The sequence below is a fragment of the Medicago sativa genome, chromosome 2 (genome assembly GCF_051527215.1).
Source record: "Medicago sativa cultivar Bolivia chromosome 2, Bolivia_mono, whole genome shotgun sequence".
NCBI classification, from domain to species: Eukaryota; Viridiplantae; Streptophyta; class Magnoliopsida; order Fabales; family Fabaceae; genus Medicago; species Medicago sativa.
This window is the reverse complement of record NC_140750.1, coordinates 71,002,894-71,022,011: the sequence shown is the minus strand read 5'-3', so window position 1 is coordinate 71,022,011 and position 19,118 is coordinate 71,002,894. Positions and strand designations below refer to the sequence as shown.

General features: G+C 34.9%; 2 protein-coding genes across 3 annotated transcripts; one reads left to right on the top strand and one right to left on the bottom strand.

Moving 5' to 3' along the window:
- The first annotated feature begins 275 nt into the window (after positions 1 to 275).
- LOC146950303 (serine/threonine-protein phosphatase BSL3-like) lies at positions 276 to 11,682 on the top strand. 2 transcript variants are annotated; one of them, XM_085746239.1, is made up of 21 exons: positions 276 to 1,056; positions 3,182 to 3,242; positions 3,349 to 3,427; positions 3,532 to 3,611; positions 3,712 to 3,806; positions 3,903 to 4,002; positions 4,778 to 4,847; positions 5,754 to 5,855; positions 5,940 to 6,021; positions 6,340 to 6,519; positions 7,140 to 7,407; positions 7,490 to 7,721; positions 7,815 to 7,985; positions 8,300 to 8,538; positions 9,058 to 9,142; positions 9,225 to 9,323; positions 9,404 to 9,603; positions 9,685 to 9,760; positions 10,470 to 10,605; positions 10,690 to 10,829; positions 11,022 to 11,682. In XM_085746239.1, the coding sequence occupies exons 1-21, from the start codon at positions 651 to 653 to the stop codon at positions 11,103 to 11,105; spliced, it is 2,985 nt and encodes a 994-aa protein (XP_085602365.1). In that variant the 5' UTR covers positions 276 to 650; the 3' UTR covers positions 11,106 to 11,682. The 2 variants fall into 2 exon arrangements, with proteins under 2 accessions (XP_085602365.1, XP_085602364.1); XM_085746238.1 differs by having other exon boundaries at positions 7,487 to 7,721.
- A 307-nt stretch (positions 11,683 to 11,989) lies between these two features.
- LOC146950302 (Chaperone DnaJ-domain superfamily protein) lies at positions 11,990 to 17,952 on the bottom strand. Its single transcript, XM_085746240.1, has 9 exons — positions 17,761 to 17,952; positions 17,481 to 17,571; positions 16,739 to 16,799; positions 15,675 to 15,752; positions 15,074 to 15,147; positions 14,719 to 14,832; positions 14,185 to 14,292; positions 12,593 to 12,631; positions 11,990 to 12,479 (listed from the first exon to the last, which is right to left on the bottom strand). The coding sequence occupies exons 1-9, from the start codon at positions 17,859 to 17,861 to the stop codon at positions 12,393 to 12,395; spliced, it is 753 nt and encodes a 250-aa protein (XP_085602366.1). The 5' UTR covers positions 17,862 to 17,952; the 3' UTR covers positions 11,990 to 12,392.
- Between the last annotated feature and the right edge of the window lie 1,166 nt (positions 17,953 to 19,118).

Below are 19,118 nucleotides of genomic sequence, written 5' to 3'. Positions count from 1 at the left end.
GTTTAATTTTGATGTCAAAGTTTTATATCAAAATAACACAACCCTAAATTAAAATTGTTTATGACTTTATGCAATCTCGATCAACATATTTTTCTTCTTTAAAAAAGATATTATACCAAATCTCTACCCCATTATCGTTCTCCGCCATCATCACTGTTTTTTTTGTTGTTGGTGGAAACGACTATAATTCCACAATTTTAAAGTGAATAGGTGAAAAAGTTAGAGTTTTAATCCGGTACCTGCATATATAATAGAATGTTTATGTCAACCGAATTATGCTAACAGAAGCTTGTCTTCGTTCTCATTTCTTTCTTCTGCTTTTTTTCTTTTCCTTTCCTTTTCAGGTTTCAACTTTAAACACCAAATAGAAAAAAAGAGGAAAAAAAAACCTAATAACTTTTTTTCTTTTCTTTTTCTCTTCTCTCTATATCTATAAATTGTGAAATTTTTTCATCTATTTCAATTTTTTCTTCTTAGAAATTGAAGAAAGAATCAACGATCTGAATTTTCAGCTAAGATTTTTCAATTTCATCACGAACATTCAAATTCGTTTCATTACGCGAATTCATTCAAATGCGGTTAAGCGCGAATTCGTTCTAATTTCACCTTCGATTTTAACGAAATTGATTCAAACTTAGGGTTCAACAAAAATGGAGGTTGATTCATCGATGCTATCGGAACCTGGTCACAATCACGGTCACGATCACGATCAAGCTGGTGCTGCTACGGTGGAGGCTGCGGTGGAGGGAGGTGAGGTGACGGAAGCTCCGGCGGTTGTGGTTGGTGGTGGATCTCCGGTGGAGGAGGTGCAGCAGAGTGCTGTGGTTGGACCTAGGTTGGCACCCAATTATACGGTTGTAAATGCGATTTTGGAGAAGAAGGAGGATGGACCTGGGCCGAGGTGTGGACATACGTTGACAGCGGTGGCGGCGGTTGGGGAGGAAGGGACGCCGGGGTATATTGGTCCGAGGTTGATTTTGTTTGGTGGTGCTACTGCTCTTGAAGGGAATTCCGCGGCTTCTGGAACTCCGTCCTCGGCTGGAAATGCTGGAATTCGTATGTATTTAACTTTGAATTTATATTTGTTGGTGTTGAGTTTTGGTCAATGTTAGTTTGTTTTTTTGGTTCGGGTAAGGGGCTCTGGTAATTTGAAGTTTGGTCGGGAGGTTTGGTAAGTAAAACCTGGTCAAGAATTGCTCCTTCTAGGAATAAAAGGGAATGTTAGTTTGATATCTATACTCATTGCATAATTGGTATTTTGAGATTGAGTTGAATTTAGCTGCACATGTGGGTGGGGTTTGGATTTTTATGATAATGTTTAGTTGTTAGTTACTTGGGGTGTTTGAATGCAAAGAACCCTAAGTTGCATTGTTGTTTTAGGTTATGGAAATGCATTGATTGCAATGGATTGGTGATATTTAGGGTTTATTAGTTACAAGGGTTGTTTGAATGCAAATAACCCTAATTGGGTTGTTGTTTTAGGTCATGGATGCATTGATTGCTATGGATTGGTGATGTTTAGGGCTTTATTAGTTACTAGGGCTGTTTGAATGCAAATAACCCTAATTGGGTTATTGTTTTAGGTCATGAAAATGCATCGATTGCAATGGATTGGTGATATTTAGGGTTTATTTTCACAGTATCTAGGTGCTTTTGATCTTTAATTGGGATAAAATCTTGCTTTGTTGATTGCTAAGATCTATAATAGTTTAACTTGGATGGATGGGGAGGATTTGAACGGTAATGAGTGGAAATGGTATTTATGATCATTCATTTATTGGATAGTTTAATAATCAAATCGAATTCCCTTGACTGAATCTGCTACATGGATCACATGACTCTTAAATTTGATCCATGTAATGTAATTCATTAGACTAAAGCCTTTTAAATGTTCTCTTTTATAGTTTTCCCTGGTATTCTTTTACTCCTTTCAATAAAACTATATTCTGTAAGATTACTTGTCACATTGGTCCTTTGTTGTTCTTTCGCCAATGCGTCGAACCACCTTAAACTAGTTTATCTCATTAAAGGCCTTAAAATGCTTTTACATTTCTAAATACTTTTGAGGAAGAGGCTTTTAGACTTGAAGCAGACAAAGCCTTGATACCATGTTAATTGGCAACAGTCAACTCTTCTACAAGATAACATCTTTAGGTGAAGGTCCTAGAATGTAACAACTTAGGTTAAAGGCCTCAAAATGCTTTTACATCTTTAAACACCCTTTGAGGAAGAGTTCTTTAGGTTTGAAGCAGATAATGCACAGGCGTACATTTCCTTGAGCTGAAATTTACTTTAATTATGAAGAATTGGGTGGAAGGGGTGGCAGCTGGCAAGGACCGAATCTTGACCCCTTGGCCATAAAGTCTTGATAGTTGATACCGTGTGTCAACAGTAAACTCTTCTACACGATAAACTTTGTAGGTGAAGGTCCTAGAATGTAACGATGAGGTTGGACCGACGTTCCTTTTCACGGACAATTTTCCAGTTGACAACATGTCATCTTTGGTTCAGTGGTATATGAACTCTAGCAACCCTGGTTTTTACTTTATAAAGAATGGTTTTAGTTTATGTTGTGAAGAGTATCCATTTTAAGTACAGTTGACAATAAGCAGCATTTGTTGAAAATGGTAAGAAATTGTTGTTTATGTTCAGTAGGATCCCCAAATGGTTTTATTCTCATTCTTAAACTCAAAGTCATCCAGACAGAGTAGCACCCTTGGCTGTCTATTAATTTTGATGCACAGCAATCTTAGTAATAGTTAACAAGGACACGGTCGAGTATATAGCTTAACTAAATGCTTATTCATTAAGTTATGCTTATACATTAAGTTATTTTTGGGAGTTGATTAAGAACTTATTCGTAAGCTATTTTGGAGGGATTATTGAAATTAATTGAAAATAACTTACGGGTATGTCATAAATTACTGCTGTAAACTTTCTAGGTTATTTCAGAATTGTATTCATCTGCATATCTTGCTGCTTTAGTTAGTACCAATTGAACAATTATCAACATTTTATACGTTCTTCTTTGGAAGAAGAGTCAATATTGATTGGATTGAAGGGAGCTTCTCTTGTAAAAAAGAATGAAATGTATATTGTATAGTTTTAGTAATTGAGGTATAAGTGTTTAGTAATTACAGTGAAATTTATCACGACCGCTAATATACCATTTGTGCTGCAGGTTTAGCTGGTGCTACAGCTGATGTCCACTGTTATGATGTCTTGACTAATAAATGGTCTAGGTGAGTTTAGACTTAGGTTATTCTTTCCCACCTCTGTTCAGCCATGATTAATACTTTTATAGTCTTAGATGCTCTGCACAGTGCTTATAATGGAAATATAATGCAGGCTAACTCCCTTTGGAGAACCTCCAACACCAAGGGCTGCCCATGTGGCAACTGCCGTGGGAACCATGGTGGTTATTCAGGTAACACTGAGGGGATATCTGAGGTTATCTTAATGTTGGTGGATTTATTTCCTTTCTGTAAATGATAAGCTTAATTCTTTGTGGAATGTTGCCTTGTTACCTAGGGTGGCATTGGTCCTGCTGGTTTGTCAGCAGAAGACCTTCATGTGCTTGATCTCACTCAGCAATGGCCCCGATGGCATAGGTTAGACACATAACCTATGCGTTTTTATTCCTTGATGACTTAATGTTTCCAAATTCCAATGAAACTTTATATAATCTAAACGGTTCTGAATTATATGTAGAGTGTCTGTTCAAGGCCCCGGACCAGGGTCACGCTATGGACATGTAATGGCTTTGGTGGGCCAGAGGTATCTTATGGCAATTGGAGGCAATGATGGTAAGTCAGGAACTCTCGAATGCTACCCCATTTATATTTTTTGCCTTGTTTGTGTCTCTGGAAATTTAATGGATGTCTTTCATCTTTTCTTTCCAGGAAAGAGACCTTTGGCTGATGTATGGGCCTTGGACACTGCTGCCAAGCCATATGAATGGCGCAAGTTAGAGCCAGAAGGAGAGGGTCCACCTCCATGCATGTATGCTTCGATCTCCTTAAATTCTGCTTTTCTAGACTGATATTTTGGCTTCACTTTATACATATCAGATTTAATTCTCAAGAACATGAGATAGTGTTTGTTTACATTTTAGCCTTTGACCTCTTGAATTAGGTTCTAAAGATTGTGATCATGTTATTGCACAAACTAAATGAAAGAGTGGTTATATTAAACACAAATTCCAGTTTGACTTATGTAGTAACTCTAATTGATTGAATTGACATGTTTCATATTGTTTATATTTTGTAAACTTTTTTCAAATCTTCATATGTTTTTATTGTTCTTTTTTCTGTGTGCTCTGTTTTCTATCATATTTGTGACCATATTTTTTTATTGTTCTTTTTTTTTCTCTGTGCTCTGTTTTCTATCATATTTTTTTAAATTGACCATATTTGTAATTGCTTTACTTTTTACGAGAATTATGATTGTAGAATAGGCTCACCTTCATTTTCTTGTTGTTTATATGTGTGGAAAAATGAAAGAGTTAGACTGCAGACTTGCGTAAGATTTGAATTGAAGCTTAATTTCATTTGACAATTTTTATTGGCATTAATATTTTGTTATATGCAATGAATTTGTGTTATTATTGCTGTGTTTGTTTTCAGTGCAAGAGATTAATTTGTTTCACCTTTGAAGGTGTAAACAAATAACTCTAGAGTGTAGACCTACCTTATTATATTTATGAAGCTGGCTATCTTTTTGTACAATTTATCATCATGTGGGGTTGATTTGTCAAATTTTTCACTTGTTTTACTAGGTATGCAACTGCAAGTGCACGCTCTGATGGGCTTCTTCTTCTTTGTGGAGGAAGGGATGCCAATAGTGTCGTAAGTTATCTATTCATTATGTTTATTTGATTTTCCGAGGAAGCTTGTAATTTTTGTCTTATCTTCACCTCCGGTGCTAGCTCTTGGGCTGAGTTAGGTGGCCGTATTTTCAATTTTTACGATGGTTTCAGAAATTATTCTAGATCTGTTCTTGGGCCACTCATAGTCTTCAACCCTTTATATTTTTAGTCCTTTTTTTTCTTTCTGGTCAAATATAGATGTCTAGACCTGGGCAGAAGGGTGTTGTAATTGGGCCACCTGGATTTTTCCATGCTCCAGATGTCCAGTCTTGGACGTTAAAGAGAGTATTCAGACTTGAGATGCCACATTGACTAGAGGCATGCCCAAAGTAGTCATTATAAAGGTTTGGGCAATCCTCACCACTTGAGCTAGCTGTTGGGTTGAGTTAGTCCTAGCCGAAATTCTAAGAGTATCAAGAGCTGGAAAAAACTAAAACAAAACATTTCAGGAAACTAGGAGTGCAACTGAACAATGCTATCTCTTTGCCAATTAGAGAAGGAAACACCTTGAGATATCCTGGTTTGAGTTGTAGAGCAAGCTAAGAACGGCTAATTGAAAGTTTTTCATATTGAAATTTAAATTTAAATCAGTACTATTCAGAAACTACTGGAGTACTTTTATCTTGCGTCGAAGTTCCAGCAGCTTGATCAAAATGCTCAAGCGGGCTTTATCAAATATTTACTGGTGGCATTTATAGTTGTGATTATTTTAGGTTGAGTAAGATGTGTATGGGCAGATGCTCTTATCAATGTCTGCTTTATATTTTAAGGCTTCTTACTCAACCTTTACTCTAATGAATAAACCTGTTTAACTTCTGTTGGACATTTTTTGGGTGGTTATTTGCAATGTGTTTTATCCTAAGCATTACGGAAATTATCATTGCAGCCATTGGCTAGTGCATATGGACTTGCTAAGCATAGAGATGGTCGTTGGGAATGGGCAATCGCCCCAGGTGTCTCACCATCTCCAAGATATCAGCATGCAGCGGTTAGATTCAGTTTCTTATATATTTTTCTCATTTTTTTTCGTTGGCTATATGTTCAAGGATCATGCTTAATTTAATGATTCTAGGTATTTGTTAATGCAAGGCTGCATGTGTCTGGTGGGGCTCTTGGTGGAGGACGGATGGTTGAAGACTCATCAAGTGTTGCAGGTAACTCAATCGGTGTTGTGTCATTTGTTTTTGTTAACTGGTTCTCTGAGTACAATTTGGAGTGCATATGATATAAAAAATCTGTTGTATTTATCTATAAAATTATCAATATGTTTTTATACTGTTTACAATTTGACATTCAAATGGTTTTTTATTCTCAAATATTGGAGAAATCATTCTTGTTTCAGTCCATTCTTTTGGTGCCCTAACTAATTTTTACCTATGGCCACTTCTATTTATTTATTTATTTCTGTGGATGCAATATTTATGGATATTCCAAATGGTGCTGTATATCTGACTTTTTTCCCCCTTTTGTAGTATTGGACACTGCTGCTGGTGTTTGGTGTGATACAAAATCTGTTGTTACCACTCCAAGGACTGGTAGATACAGTGCTGATGCAGCTGGTGGAGACGCCGCAGTTGAGTTGACTCGACGTTGTAGACATGCAGCTGCAGCTGTTGGTGACCTAATTTTTATTTACGGTGGTTTACGTGGAGGTAAGTCATAATTATAACTATTTGCAGGTTCATCTTATTTTCGGGGGTGACTGGATTATTACTTTGCCGTTATTAGTTTCTTATATTATATTTTTTATAAATTAGCAAGTTACTAATTCTATATATTTAAAAATCAACTAGAATCAATTTGTATGTAATTAACAGGTAGTAACTGAGTCTGTACTATCTATGGAGTGTAAAGAATAATGGAAGACAGATAAAAGTAAAAAGAAAACGAATACTTCTTATTGAATGATTGAAACTTGTTTTACAGAATACAAGAGCACGCACTTATATAGTGGGGAGGGGTAACACCTGAGTGGTTAACTAACTGGTCAAGCACTTATAACTGCTAACTGAAAGATAAAGTATTAACTGCAAAGCAGTGGCATGAACACACTCAATAACATTACTCTATTGATCGTGGTGGAATAGAGAATCAAAGAAGGCATCATATCATGCCAGAATTTCTTTTGACACATCTTCTGGTTTCCTATATGTTAATAGTTTTCTGTTGTAGATTCTTTGTAAATATTTAATTTGGGATTTCGTGTTGTGATTTAATCATTTCGTCTCCTCAACAGTTTGACTGACATGAATGTATTGTGTTTATGCCTCAGGAGTCTTGCTGGATGACCTGCTTGTTGCTGAAGATCTTGCTGCTGCTGAAACAACATCTGCTGCTTCACATGCTGCTGCAGCAGCTGCATCTAATGTACAAGCAGGGCGCTTGCCTGGACGATATGGGTTTGATGATAGGCCAAGGCAAACAATGACTGAAGTGGCTGCTGATGGTTCTGTTGTATTGGGAAATCCAGTTGCACCCCCTATGAATGGTGACATTTATACTGACATCAGCACTGAAAATGCCATACTTCAGGGACCTCGGTAAGAAAGACTCATTCTCATTGTGCAATGTATTTTATGTTGCTACTTTGGATTCATTCATTCAAATTAGTTTTAACAGTAGAACTGCCAAAGGAGTTGAGTATCTGGTTGAAGCATCTGCTGCAGAAGCCGAAGCTATTAGTGCTGCACTGGCTGCTGCAAAGGCGCGACAAGAAAATGGAGAAGTGGAATTACCTGACAGAGACCGTGGGGCTGAGGCCACCCCAAGTGGGAAACACACATCCTCCTTGATTAAGCCTGATCCTGTAGCAAATAACATCTCTTCTGGTGGAGTTCGGCTGCATCACAGAGCTGTGGGTGATACATTCTAATTACTAAAAATCATGTTGTGTATAAGTATCTATAAAATATTTAAGCGCAAGAAATAAATGTTCAATTTTCTACAGGTAGTTATTGCTGCAGAAACTGGTGGAGCATTAGGTGGCATGGTTAGACAGCTTTCAATTGATCAATTTGAAAATGAAGGCAGGCGCGTCAGTTACGGGACTCCAGAAAATGCAACTGCTGCTAGAAAATTATTAGATCGGCAGATGTCCATCAATAGTGTGCCAAAAAAGGTACAGATTTATCTTTACAACTAGTTATCACTTATCAAACATGAAAGCATAATAATAAGTCACTGATTATATTAGACAAAAACTTAATATTATTATTGGTAATGTTTATTGACCATTTTATTGCCACTACTTACTCTATCTTGCATTAACATTTTCTGATATTTTTGGGGTTTCTGTCTGTATCCTGTTGACTCTGTACATTTATAATACACATACACATACCCATGTTTGTTTAAGATAACTTTAATAAAGCATGCTTGTTTTGTCTTATAATTAGATTTGTTTCTTATGGCGTTCTCTTACCATCTTTATAGGTCATAGCACACCTCTTAAAGCCCCGTGGATGGAAACCACCAGTACGCCGGCAATTTTTCTTAGACTGTAATGAAATTGCTGATCTTTGTGACAGTGCTGAGCGGATATTTTCAAGTGAACCAAGTGTCTTACAACTTAGTGCACCAATTAAAATATTTGGTGATTTACATGGGCAGTTTGGGGATCTCATGCGCCTTTTTGACGAGTATGGTGCACCATCAACTGCTGGTGACATTGCGTAAGTTCTGTATATCCCATTGATGGTTTTATTTGTGAACAACAGATATTTTAAAATGGTGCAAGCTTCTTGTTTAGTTATTTTTCAGGGTATTTAATCATGGTTATTGATGTATAAGTTGCCAAATCAAAATCACGACCAACTTTTTATATTTAGGTCAATTGTTTTTCTTTATTAGTTTTCATACCCTTGTTATATTGTTGAGTTCTCATCCCTGAGCGAAGTTTTAATTGATTACCGCGAAGTTTTAATTGATTACCCCACATGTGCATGTTATAGATGACCCGTTTTGTTTTCAATTTATTTTTCATGGCTCTGTTTCTTCACTCAATTACCTCAGTCTAATCTACTTTTAAGTAAATGATCTCGTCTTTGAAGGGTTAGGTTAGGCTTGATCCATATATTAAGACTATTATAACACTGGTGATTTATGCATTTGATTTTTTTTCTTTATTAATTTTGTATAAATGATGCATTTGATTTTTTTTCTTTTATTAATTTTGTATAAATGACTTTCAGATATATCGATTATCTATTCCTTGGAGACTATGTTGATCGGGGACAGCACAGCTTGGAAACTATAACCCTTCTTCTTGCTCTGAAGGTACTCTCGATTGTTTAAGTTGTCTTTCTGCATCGCAGGTTTGATGGCCCCAAATTTATGCATTGTTTTGTGAATATTGCAGGTTGAGTATCCCACTAATGTACATTTGATACGTGGAAACCATGAAGCTGCAGATATTAATGCCCTTTTTGGTTTTCGAATAGAGTGCATTGAGAGGATGGTAAGGAATCCCTGCAACCTGATATTGTTTCTTATTTATGTTGAGTAACCAACCAACTTACCGTGTAAGTTCTTGATCAGGGGGAGAGAGACGGAATTTGGGCGTGGCATCGGATTAACCGTCTATTTAATTGGCTTCCTCTAGCTGCTTTAATCGAGAAGAAGATTATTTGCATGCATGGGGGTATTGGTCGTTCAATAAATCATATAGAACAGATTGAGAATATTCAACGACCAATTCCAATGGAAGCGGGGTCAATTGTGCTTATGGATCTGTTGTGGTTAGTGCATTTGTGTATGATTGCTGTTTATATCTGTACTTCGTGTCCTGGATAATAACAGCATGAAATGTTCCTCTCCAGGTCTGATCCTACAGAGAATGACAGCGTGGAAGGATTGCGGCCAAATGCTAGAGGTCCAGGGTTAGTTACGTTTGGGGTGAGTGCTCCTATAAATATGTAGTAATTTGGTAGTCCCAGCGTTTCTAGATGATAATATGGCAATGCATATCAATATGCTGATGTTAAGATCTCACACACATTATGGAGATATAATATGGACCAAGTTGAGATTAGATGAGATAATAGGGAAAACTGTGTTTGATGCATTAATTTTTACCTGTCATTCTGAGGTTATGGAACGAGATACTGTGTGTGCTATTAGTTCATGTGCACAAGTATGGTTAGAGGAACACAATATAAGATCTTTGGAAGGATTTGCTAGGTTTGGTCTTGAGTAAAATAACAGTTCGAGTAAAGATTTCTTGGGAGGTAATCTAAGGCCGTCAAGGCAACTGGTTTTAAGCATTCGTTGAAGCTTGAAAATTGAAGGGTGTTGCTACTATATTTGTAAATTGTAAGCTAGGCTTTATATATAATTTAAATTTGAAAGATCATGAAATTGATAAATGGCTGTAGTTTCTTATTTACCACCATCCATATGCTGGTGGAAGTGTTATCATGAATGCACGACTGCGGGCACTCCGGATTTGCTCCAATTTGCAATCTGTCTGTGATCGGTGTTATTTGAATTGTAGAAGTTCCCTTGTTGGATGGTGTGCGTACTTTAAATAATGTTTTAACCTATGCTATTTGATAGTTTTTTATACATGGTATCATGCTCATTTAAATGGGGTTCTGTACTTCAGCCTGATCGAGTCATGGAATTTTGCAACAACAACGATCTCCAGCTAATTGTCCGTGCACATGAATGTGTGATGGATGGGTTTGAGCGTTTTGCCCAGGGACATTTGATCACACTTTTCTCGGCTACAAATTATTGCGGTATATGTTGCTGACTTCTGCATTACACATTGTCCTTAGATCACATTTTCTTTCAAATTTTGACTCTTCCAGTTGTTCCCATAGGTACTGCAAATAATGCTGGAGCAATATTGGTTTTGGGTAGAGACCTTGTTGTAGTTCCTAAATTGATTCATCCTCTACCTCCTGCAATTTCTTCACCAGAAACGTCACCAGAACGGCATATTGAAGATACATGGATGCAGGTACTCCTTCAGATATTTTTCATTAAAAAAAAAACATAGTACCACTGTTTAAACAACAAAATCGTGTTTATCAAAATCATTATACAACATAGTTTGTTATAGGATATCAAATATATACAAACCACATCTACGTGAATAGTTGGTGTAACCTCATTATTATGTTGCTTACAAAAGTTAAAATTTTACGTGCAGGAGTTGAATGCCAACAGACCACCAACACCAACTAGAGGTCGGCCCCCAGTTACAAACGACCGAGGTTCACTCGCTTGGATATAGTGATTATTGAGGATGCTCCTAATCTTCGCACTTTACTGGCTCGTGCTATCGCCTTGTTTGTGTTTTGTATATAGCAGGATGCCATTTACGGGAGTCTCCAGACCTATGATCTTAATCCCTGCAGAAAGCTTGGCTTTCTTAGTTCTGGCTCCCACCCCTCAATCAGCATGCATTGATGAAGATACACGTTCGACACGCAAGGTTGGTTGCCACTGCTAGGTTTACTTTGACAAAGGTAGAAGTTGCACTATGAGTCCACCCACCCATTGTAAATTGAGCATAGGTTATGAAGTCAAGGTTGTGGTTCTGTATCATGGATTGCCATTTTTCTCATTCTTAATACATTTTTCACTTCTTGCCCTTAGGCTATTATTATTTGTTGGGTTTTTACGTGATGGTGAGATATATATAAATCAGAAGTCGTATAGGTCCCTGTATCATAGTTGTTGATTTGTAATTTTTCGTCTTTGTACAATCAATTTTTGTGTGAATCAATATTCTCTGACGAGTGTGAATTTTGATACAAATTTCAACTTGACATTGAAGCTGGATCGAAATAGAAGTTCTGACTCTCAAATCATGTATAAATCACTACGTCACAAATTAAAAGAGAAAAGTTAAATAATTGCCATGACGTTTTAAAACCACGGATATAGATCATCATATTTGATTTATAATTTTTCATTACTGTACAGTCAATTGTTGATTTGTAATTTTTTGTCTTTGTACAATCAATTTTTGTTGTGTGAATCAAGATTTTCTGACGAGTGTGTATTTTGATAAGATTTCAACATGACATTGAAGCTGGAACGAAATAGAAGTTTTGACTTTCGAAGCATGTATAAATCTCTACGGCACAAATAACTCCACGGCACAAATAAAAATTGAAAAGTAAAATAATTGCAATGACGTTTTAAAATCATGGATATAGGTTTCCTGGGTATTTAACACTAAGCGGTAACTATATCAGAACGATTTTTTTTTTTCTTCCATCAGTGTCTAACCTAAAATCTGGCTCTCTGCAGGCAGATGACTGGTATATAAATAGCTTACACAATTTCTAAAAAAACCCTTTGTAAAGGCAATACAACTTTGATAATTCCTCCTATGTATCAATCAGTACTAGGGCAAAATGTCAAATCAGTATTCATTTGGAGGTCTACATTCCATTGAGATGCCTCTCATGACCCTAGAGATAAATATCATTACAATATCAAACTGACGCAAAGGGCGCATGGCTAGGTTTTCTTGGACTCCTGTTGGATAGATCGCCTGTGACCAAACACCCTAGCCTTTTTTTACAGGCCTCTGAACGTAGGATTTGTTAGGATCTTCTGTCTTGAGCTTAGGGGGACGAATTTCTCCCTTTTTGTTCTACAGCCATAACAAAAATGTAATGTTAGTTAAGCAAATCAATGTGTTCGAAGGAGTATGCATGCGTCAAGTAGTAGTAGTTGATGATAAACCCAACAAGCTTAATATCTTACCTTCTTTCCACCCTTCATAAAATCTCTCCAGCTGGATACCTGATGAAGTGATAATGAAATGATTGAGTCAATTCATCCATATATTTTGACGGCATGAAATTTTTCTGACAAGGAAAAAGATACTCCACACTAACAGAATTTAGAACATATTTTTATAGGGAATATATGATACATATAAGAATGTATTTTTGATTACTTTTAGACTGCTGATGAAAGGATGAGATAAAGAACAATTGATAATGCTAAATGAATTCAAAGAAGATTGAACAGACAAAAACCAATAATATTCCAAACCAAAGGTTTACAAGCTAGACTCATTTTATGAAATTTATTGGTAGTACTAGCTATTCAAATAAAAATCTTGTAGTTTCCTATTGATGATTACATAAAAACTATTCGCATGCATGTAACAAACAACCTAAGAGCTCCTTAGATGGTGAAACTGCCTCCTCCAATTCTTCTAATAATGGAATGAAATTTCAGTACTAAATAAAGTTGGTGTAAGCCTTGTCAAATGCCAACAATTGGGAACATTCGTTTCAAGTTATCTAAAATCATTCATGGTGGGGATTAAGGTACTTATAAGAATAAAAAATAAATACAAAAGTTCATTCACGCTTCATGGGCAAGTTTGTTGAACCCTTCCTTGATGCAAACAATATTTTTTTCCTAGGAATGTTTTACAGTTGGGAATAAAATTTGTAACCAAGTAACAAACAAAATATACATTGCCCAAAATTATTCCTAGAAATGTGTTTAGATTTCTCGCAACAAATACACTAGACTAAATTCCTTCACAAAAAAAAAAAAAAAAAAAACTAGGCTAAATGCCTTCATGTGAGAGGAAGTGTTAATTAAGAGATAAAGAGATTCCTTTTTTCAGGCAATTGGTCGTTGACATAAGTGGTCATGTTAATTTTTACCACTATGCAAAGTAGTGATATTGATACATGATTGTCTATGATAATGAATTTTAGAAAACTGATCATGTAGGCTTGTGATAGATGGTGACTACCAGATAACAACACCCACCCTCTAAAATTTTAAAACGTATAATTGCTACGTTTAAGTCATTTGAGATTTTGTTATAAAAATAGTTTATTGTTACAAATTCAATTAACCTACAAAAATGGGTTATTAAGGTTATGATCCAACTTTTGTCACAAAAAAAAAAAAATTATCCAAAGACCCTGATGTATTACCACCATGATTAGTACCTATGATTCATAAGAAAATCATAGAATTGAAATCAGCCTTGACAAATTGTACAAAGAGCATTTTAGTTTGCAAGGACTCTTGTGAGACTGATATGGTGCACCTTCAATTCAAATATTTTTCTGAATAAATAATCTCATCACAATCACAAGTAACGCTCATGTACTTTCACATCGATACTAAACTTTATCACAGATAGTCAGAAAGTACACAGAACACAAATATCATTTGGCCATATTCTAGAACACTTCACAGCTTAGTTATAGATTTCATAGGCACAATTCCAAAATTAATATTCACTTTTAATCAAAGACCCATAAACACAGCTTGCAGTTTGACGTATAAAATGAAGTTTAAATATGGAACTGAAAACTAACCCTCTTTTCTCTTGTTCCTTCCCATTCCTCTTCATGTTCACGCTTTCTTTTCCATATTTCTTTCTGTTCCTCCTCATCCTTTTTTAATCTGCCTTCCTCCTCGGATATCTACATAATATTTAATAAGCTAAAAGGTCACAAGACAACAAATATTGTCGCCTACATAATTTCTCAGGCCAAATTTACATAGATAAACAGACTTCTAATGATCTCATTTTCTTATCACTAGCACTTTCTGATGCCATACCAAAATTTGGGAAAAACATCACGTGCCCGAAAACAAACGTTCTAAATAATAAAGCAAACCACAATAACAGAATTTTTAATGCTTTGTAAATGACCAAAGCTAGACCTTTTAAAAAGCACCTAATCACTGTCATTTTAGGAATGCCTAGTAAAAATGATCATCATGTCGTAGACTCATCCAATTGGTTCAGACACACTTAAAACTCATACGATTCTGAGTTCAGTCTAAGTATAAAACAATGATTTAATGTGTGAGTGAGTGCATGGTGAGAAGTAATAAGAACATACCCTCATTTGCATTTTTCTTCTCCTCCATTCTTTTTCTGTTAATAGTTCACGAACTTTAAGTTTGAGCTCCTGCTTGAATTCTTCCGACTGTTCATATTGCTTATCATATTTTCCCTGATAAAGAAATAAAGTAGTACTTTTTAATAAGCAAGGATATATTAATTTCTTGAATAGTAATATACTAAGCTTACATGATCAAATTCTGGTAATGCCACCACCTCTTGAGTGTAATTAGACCACAAGGATGGTGCAAGACAGACACACAACCAAAAATGAAATATACTCACACGAGAAGGGGGAGTATTCTAAGGACTTCATATATTGACCAAGAGAACCCCAACAAAACTATATATACCTCGTCAACTAAGGACTTCATTTTTGAGGCTGTATCCTTCTTCAGATGTTTCTTTCTCTTTACTCTAAGTTCTTCTGCAACTCACATCAATGAAACAAATTAGTTCTTTTATATAATATATGCCCTTGCTTCTACACAGACATTTCTTCTATACAATGGAGATAAAAAAACAAAACAGGGGTGGGATAAAAAAAAGGGGGGAAAACGTTGCAATAACAGAAAAAATAGACCCAAATTAAAAGGTTTTAGGTTTTCATGTTTAAAACACATTGATGAACTACCCCACAGGGAGTATACAGAACTGTAAGGGTAAGTGCATAGACATGGCCCAACAAAAACTTTCAACCTCAAGATCAAGTCACAAAACTCAACCTCAGATGTGAGACAAACATCGTTAATGATCTTCTAGAATTTGGGAAAAAATAATGAGGATTTTTTTTTTTACCATTAGATAGATAAAAATAGTAAACCAGGTGTTGCAAATCACAGTAGTTGTGTGACATCTTCTCTCTATGAGATGAATGCAACCCTTAGTAGAAATAATTTGCACTTTTAAGACATGTAACGACTAGACAAGCATTAAAGACAGACTTGCACTAACCTTTTGCTGAATTAACTTGGCTAAGAAGATAATCTCTTTCATTTGGATCGAGTAATAATTGTTGTGCTTTTGCTAGTGCTGCATTCAAGCAAATAGCACAACACACATTAAAAAGAATTACAAATTTTCATGTGAGCCATCATGTTGCAGAAATTATCAAATTTTATCATAATTCATAACTGATCCATTCTTCAATATGTTAAAAAAGAGCATGCTACTTTATAACAGTATAATGTCAGAGAGCATTCTGTACAACAACAGAATCAATATAATCATGCTAAGAGTTAAAAATGGGATCCTACGTCCTGACACTCTTGAGATTGCAGTCACACACAGTAATGTACATATCAACCAAAATAACACTTGAATGGAATAAAAAATACCTAAGGTAGATTCTATAAATTTCCTTCTTAGGCATCATATATGTAACCAACATATCGTTGTATTGGTCAAGCTGAAGTCCAATAAAGATGACAGTATGAAGAAGTAATTGAGACAATATGTAATACTGGGCATACAATTTAGTGTAAAACTATGAGATGGAACTGTTTTTAAACTATCTGTGAGGAAATGTGAGGTAACTATACACAACTAGTTGAACCTTTCAAAGTTATCTTCCACTATTGATGCGGAAGAAAGAAGAAACCTCTCCCAATCTACCAAATTTTCCAGTCTAATAATATTATAAAAGCAATTCATCCATGCCCCAATCCTCGCTTTGGTTGTAAAGTTTATCATATTATAAATATCAATTTATGCACGTATTTTCTCACTGTTGGGAAATTTGCAAATTCCAATATATATTATACTATAGTAGTAAGTTTCAGGATTCGAGCTAGTTCGTCTAAAAACTAATTCCCTAAACAACATTGTAACTAAATATCATTCAAAGAAGCAAGAAATGAACAATGACAAAAACAATAACATGTTCAATTCCACTTTGAATAACATAAAGCATGTAACTAAATATCGTCCAAGGAAACAAGAAATAAACAATGAGGAAAACAAAAACAACATGTTCAATTCCACTTTGAATAGTTATAAAGCATGTCTTAACGTAGTACCTCCAAAAGCCTCCTTTGCCTGTGGATGTTTACATTTGTCAGGATGGACCATCAACGATATCTACAAAAGATTACCCAAAGAGAATTTTATAAGAGGCCAACAGAACATTTAACGTAAACAATCAACTCTAAAGCATTGACACGAACACCGAACACAACACCGACACGTCAACAACAACAACCAAGCTTTATCCCACTAAGTGGGCCGGCTATATGGATCAAACGCCACCACCATGATGTCCTGTCATATATCGTATCCCTATCCAACTTACTAATACATAACTCCTTCTTACTAGTTTCTCTTAAAGTTTTTCTAAGTCTTCCTCTGTCTCTAGTGAGTTGACTACTCTGCATTTGATCTACTCTCCTGACTTCAAAATCTACAGGCCTTCTCTCTATATGTCCAAACCACTTAAGCCTAGTTTCTACCATCTTTTATACGATAGGTCAACACCGCTAATATTGGCAATCGTATTCTACGATAACTCCTTCTACCATCTTTTCCAGATTTCTCTAATATTGGCAATCGTAATTCTATCGTATCTAGTCTTACCACTCATCGACACCGACACGTCAACACCGCTACAAATTGGAAAAATGAATTAACTAAATGTAATCACACATGTCAGAATTGTGTCGGTGTCCAACACTAAAACCTGCCGCACACCAGACACGTCTTCCATCAAAAGTTTCGGTGCTACAAAAACAACAAACAACTCTCAACTGTAGAGCAAGAAATTACCTTTCTGTACTGCTTTTTCACTTCATCAATAGATGAATCAAACGATAGGTTTAAATGCTCAAACGGATTCAACTTAAAACAACCCAGAATCCTGTCAACAAAAAAAAAACGCGAATTTTAATCAGCATAATGCATAAAGTAACTTAATACAATAACCCAATAACCTAATTTCTTTATTTTCGGCGTAAACATTTCGAAATTAAAACCAAACATAAAAAATTTCCAAAATCAAATACTCCAAAAACAAAATCCCTAATCAGAAAGCGAAAAACAAAGATACCTGAGGACTTCATTGTCTCTTTCAACTTCGCTGACTTCAGCGAAGAAATTTTTGAGAAGTAAATCATCTTCGATGATGGTGGATGGGTTTGATTCTCCCATTTTTTAGGGTTTTCTTTCAGGAATTGATTTTGATTCGATTATAGTACTTTTGAATTTCTGAGAATACGGTTAAACGACAATCTCTACCTTTGAACGACAGTCATTACAGACGTGTTTTTATCAACTTTTTTTTTTTGTTTTTGGCAGATCGCGTTTTTATCAACTTATTAGTTTTAAATGTGTTTTTGATCCACAAAATGTACAAATTTTTCATTTTAATTTCTCTAAAATTTTCCTTTCAACGGTTAGTTTCTATGAAATTTTCGATCACTATTTTTTGTCTCTATTTTTAAGTTAATTTTTGTTTTTTTTAATGAAATTATGCAGAAATGCATAGAATATTGTAAAAATCACTTTAAAAAATTAGAATTTTTTAACAAAACATAAATTAAATATGAATTTTTAATTGCAAAAATATATTAATTGATCTTTAATTCATTTTTTGTAAAGATAATTGATATTTAATTCATGTTTTGTTAAAAAAAATCTATTTTTTTTGAGAGATTCTTATAATACTATTAATTTTATTAAAAAATATGAATTCTACATATGAGTTTAATTTAAATGAGGGACCAAAGATGAAGATGAAAAACTTTTGGATGACTAAAAGTTGAAGAAATTTTTTAGAGGGACTAAAACGAAAAGTTAACATATTTACAGAGACAAAAACATATTTAACCCAAAAAAAATATATAGATTTTATATTATGAATTTCTAGAGATTTTTTTTAGAAATAAAAAAAAAACCATCTAACGCCAACTATTTATGTTCGTATATCTATACTATATATATATATAAAAGAGATTAATTAGAATAGACTGACAGTGTAAAACAATTTTACACCATCAACCAATGATATTTATTCATTTAGACACATCACCTTAAATGTTATAAAAAGGAAAAATGAAATAAAATATGGATAATAAATACCATATCCCACATTTATTATTAGCCTAGAACAAGGGGGTTACAAAATTACAACATCAACCTAAGTCTCTCTTACTTTCTCTAACTTTGTCCTACCTTTTTCTATTTCCTGTCAACAATTTTTCACAAAATGGAAAAATAGCTACTGACGAATAAAAGGAAGCAAAAAACACAGTGACGGACCCAGAAAATTTGAGGGATGGGGGTCGTATTTAAATCAATGAATAAACAAATATTAGATAAAGCATGTTTTAAAAAATGAAACGAAAAATAAAATATGAATTTTTTTAGTATATTCTGTCAATATACTTTTTTTGACACTTGTATCTA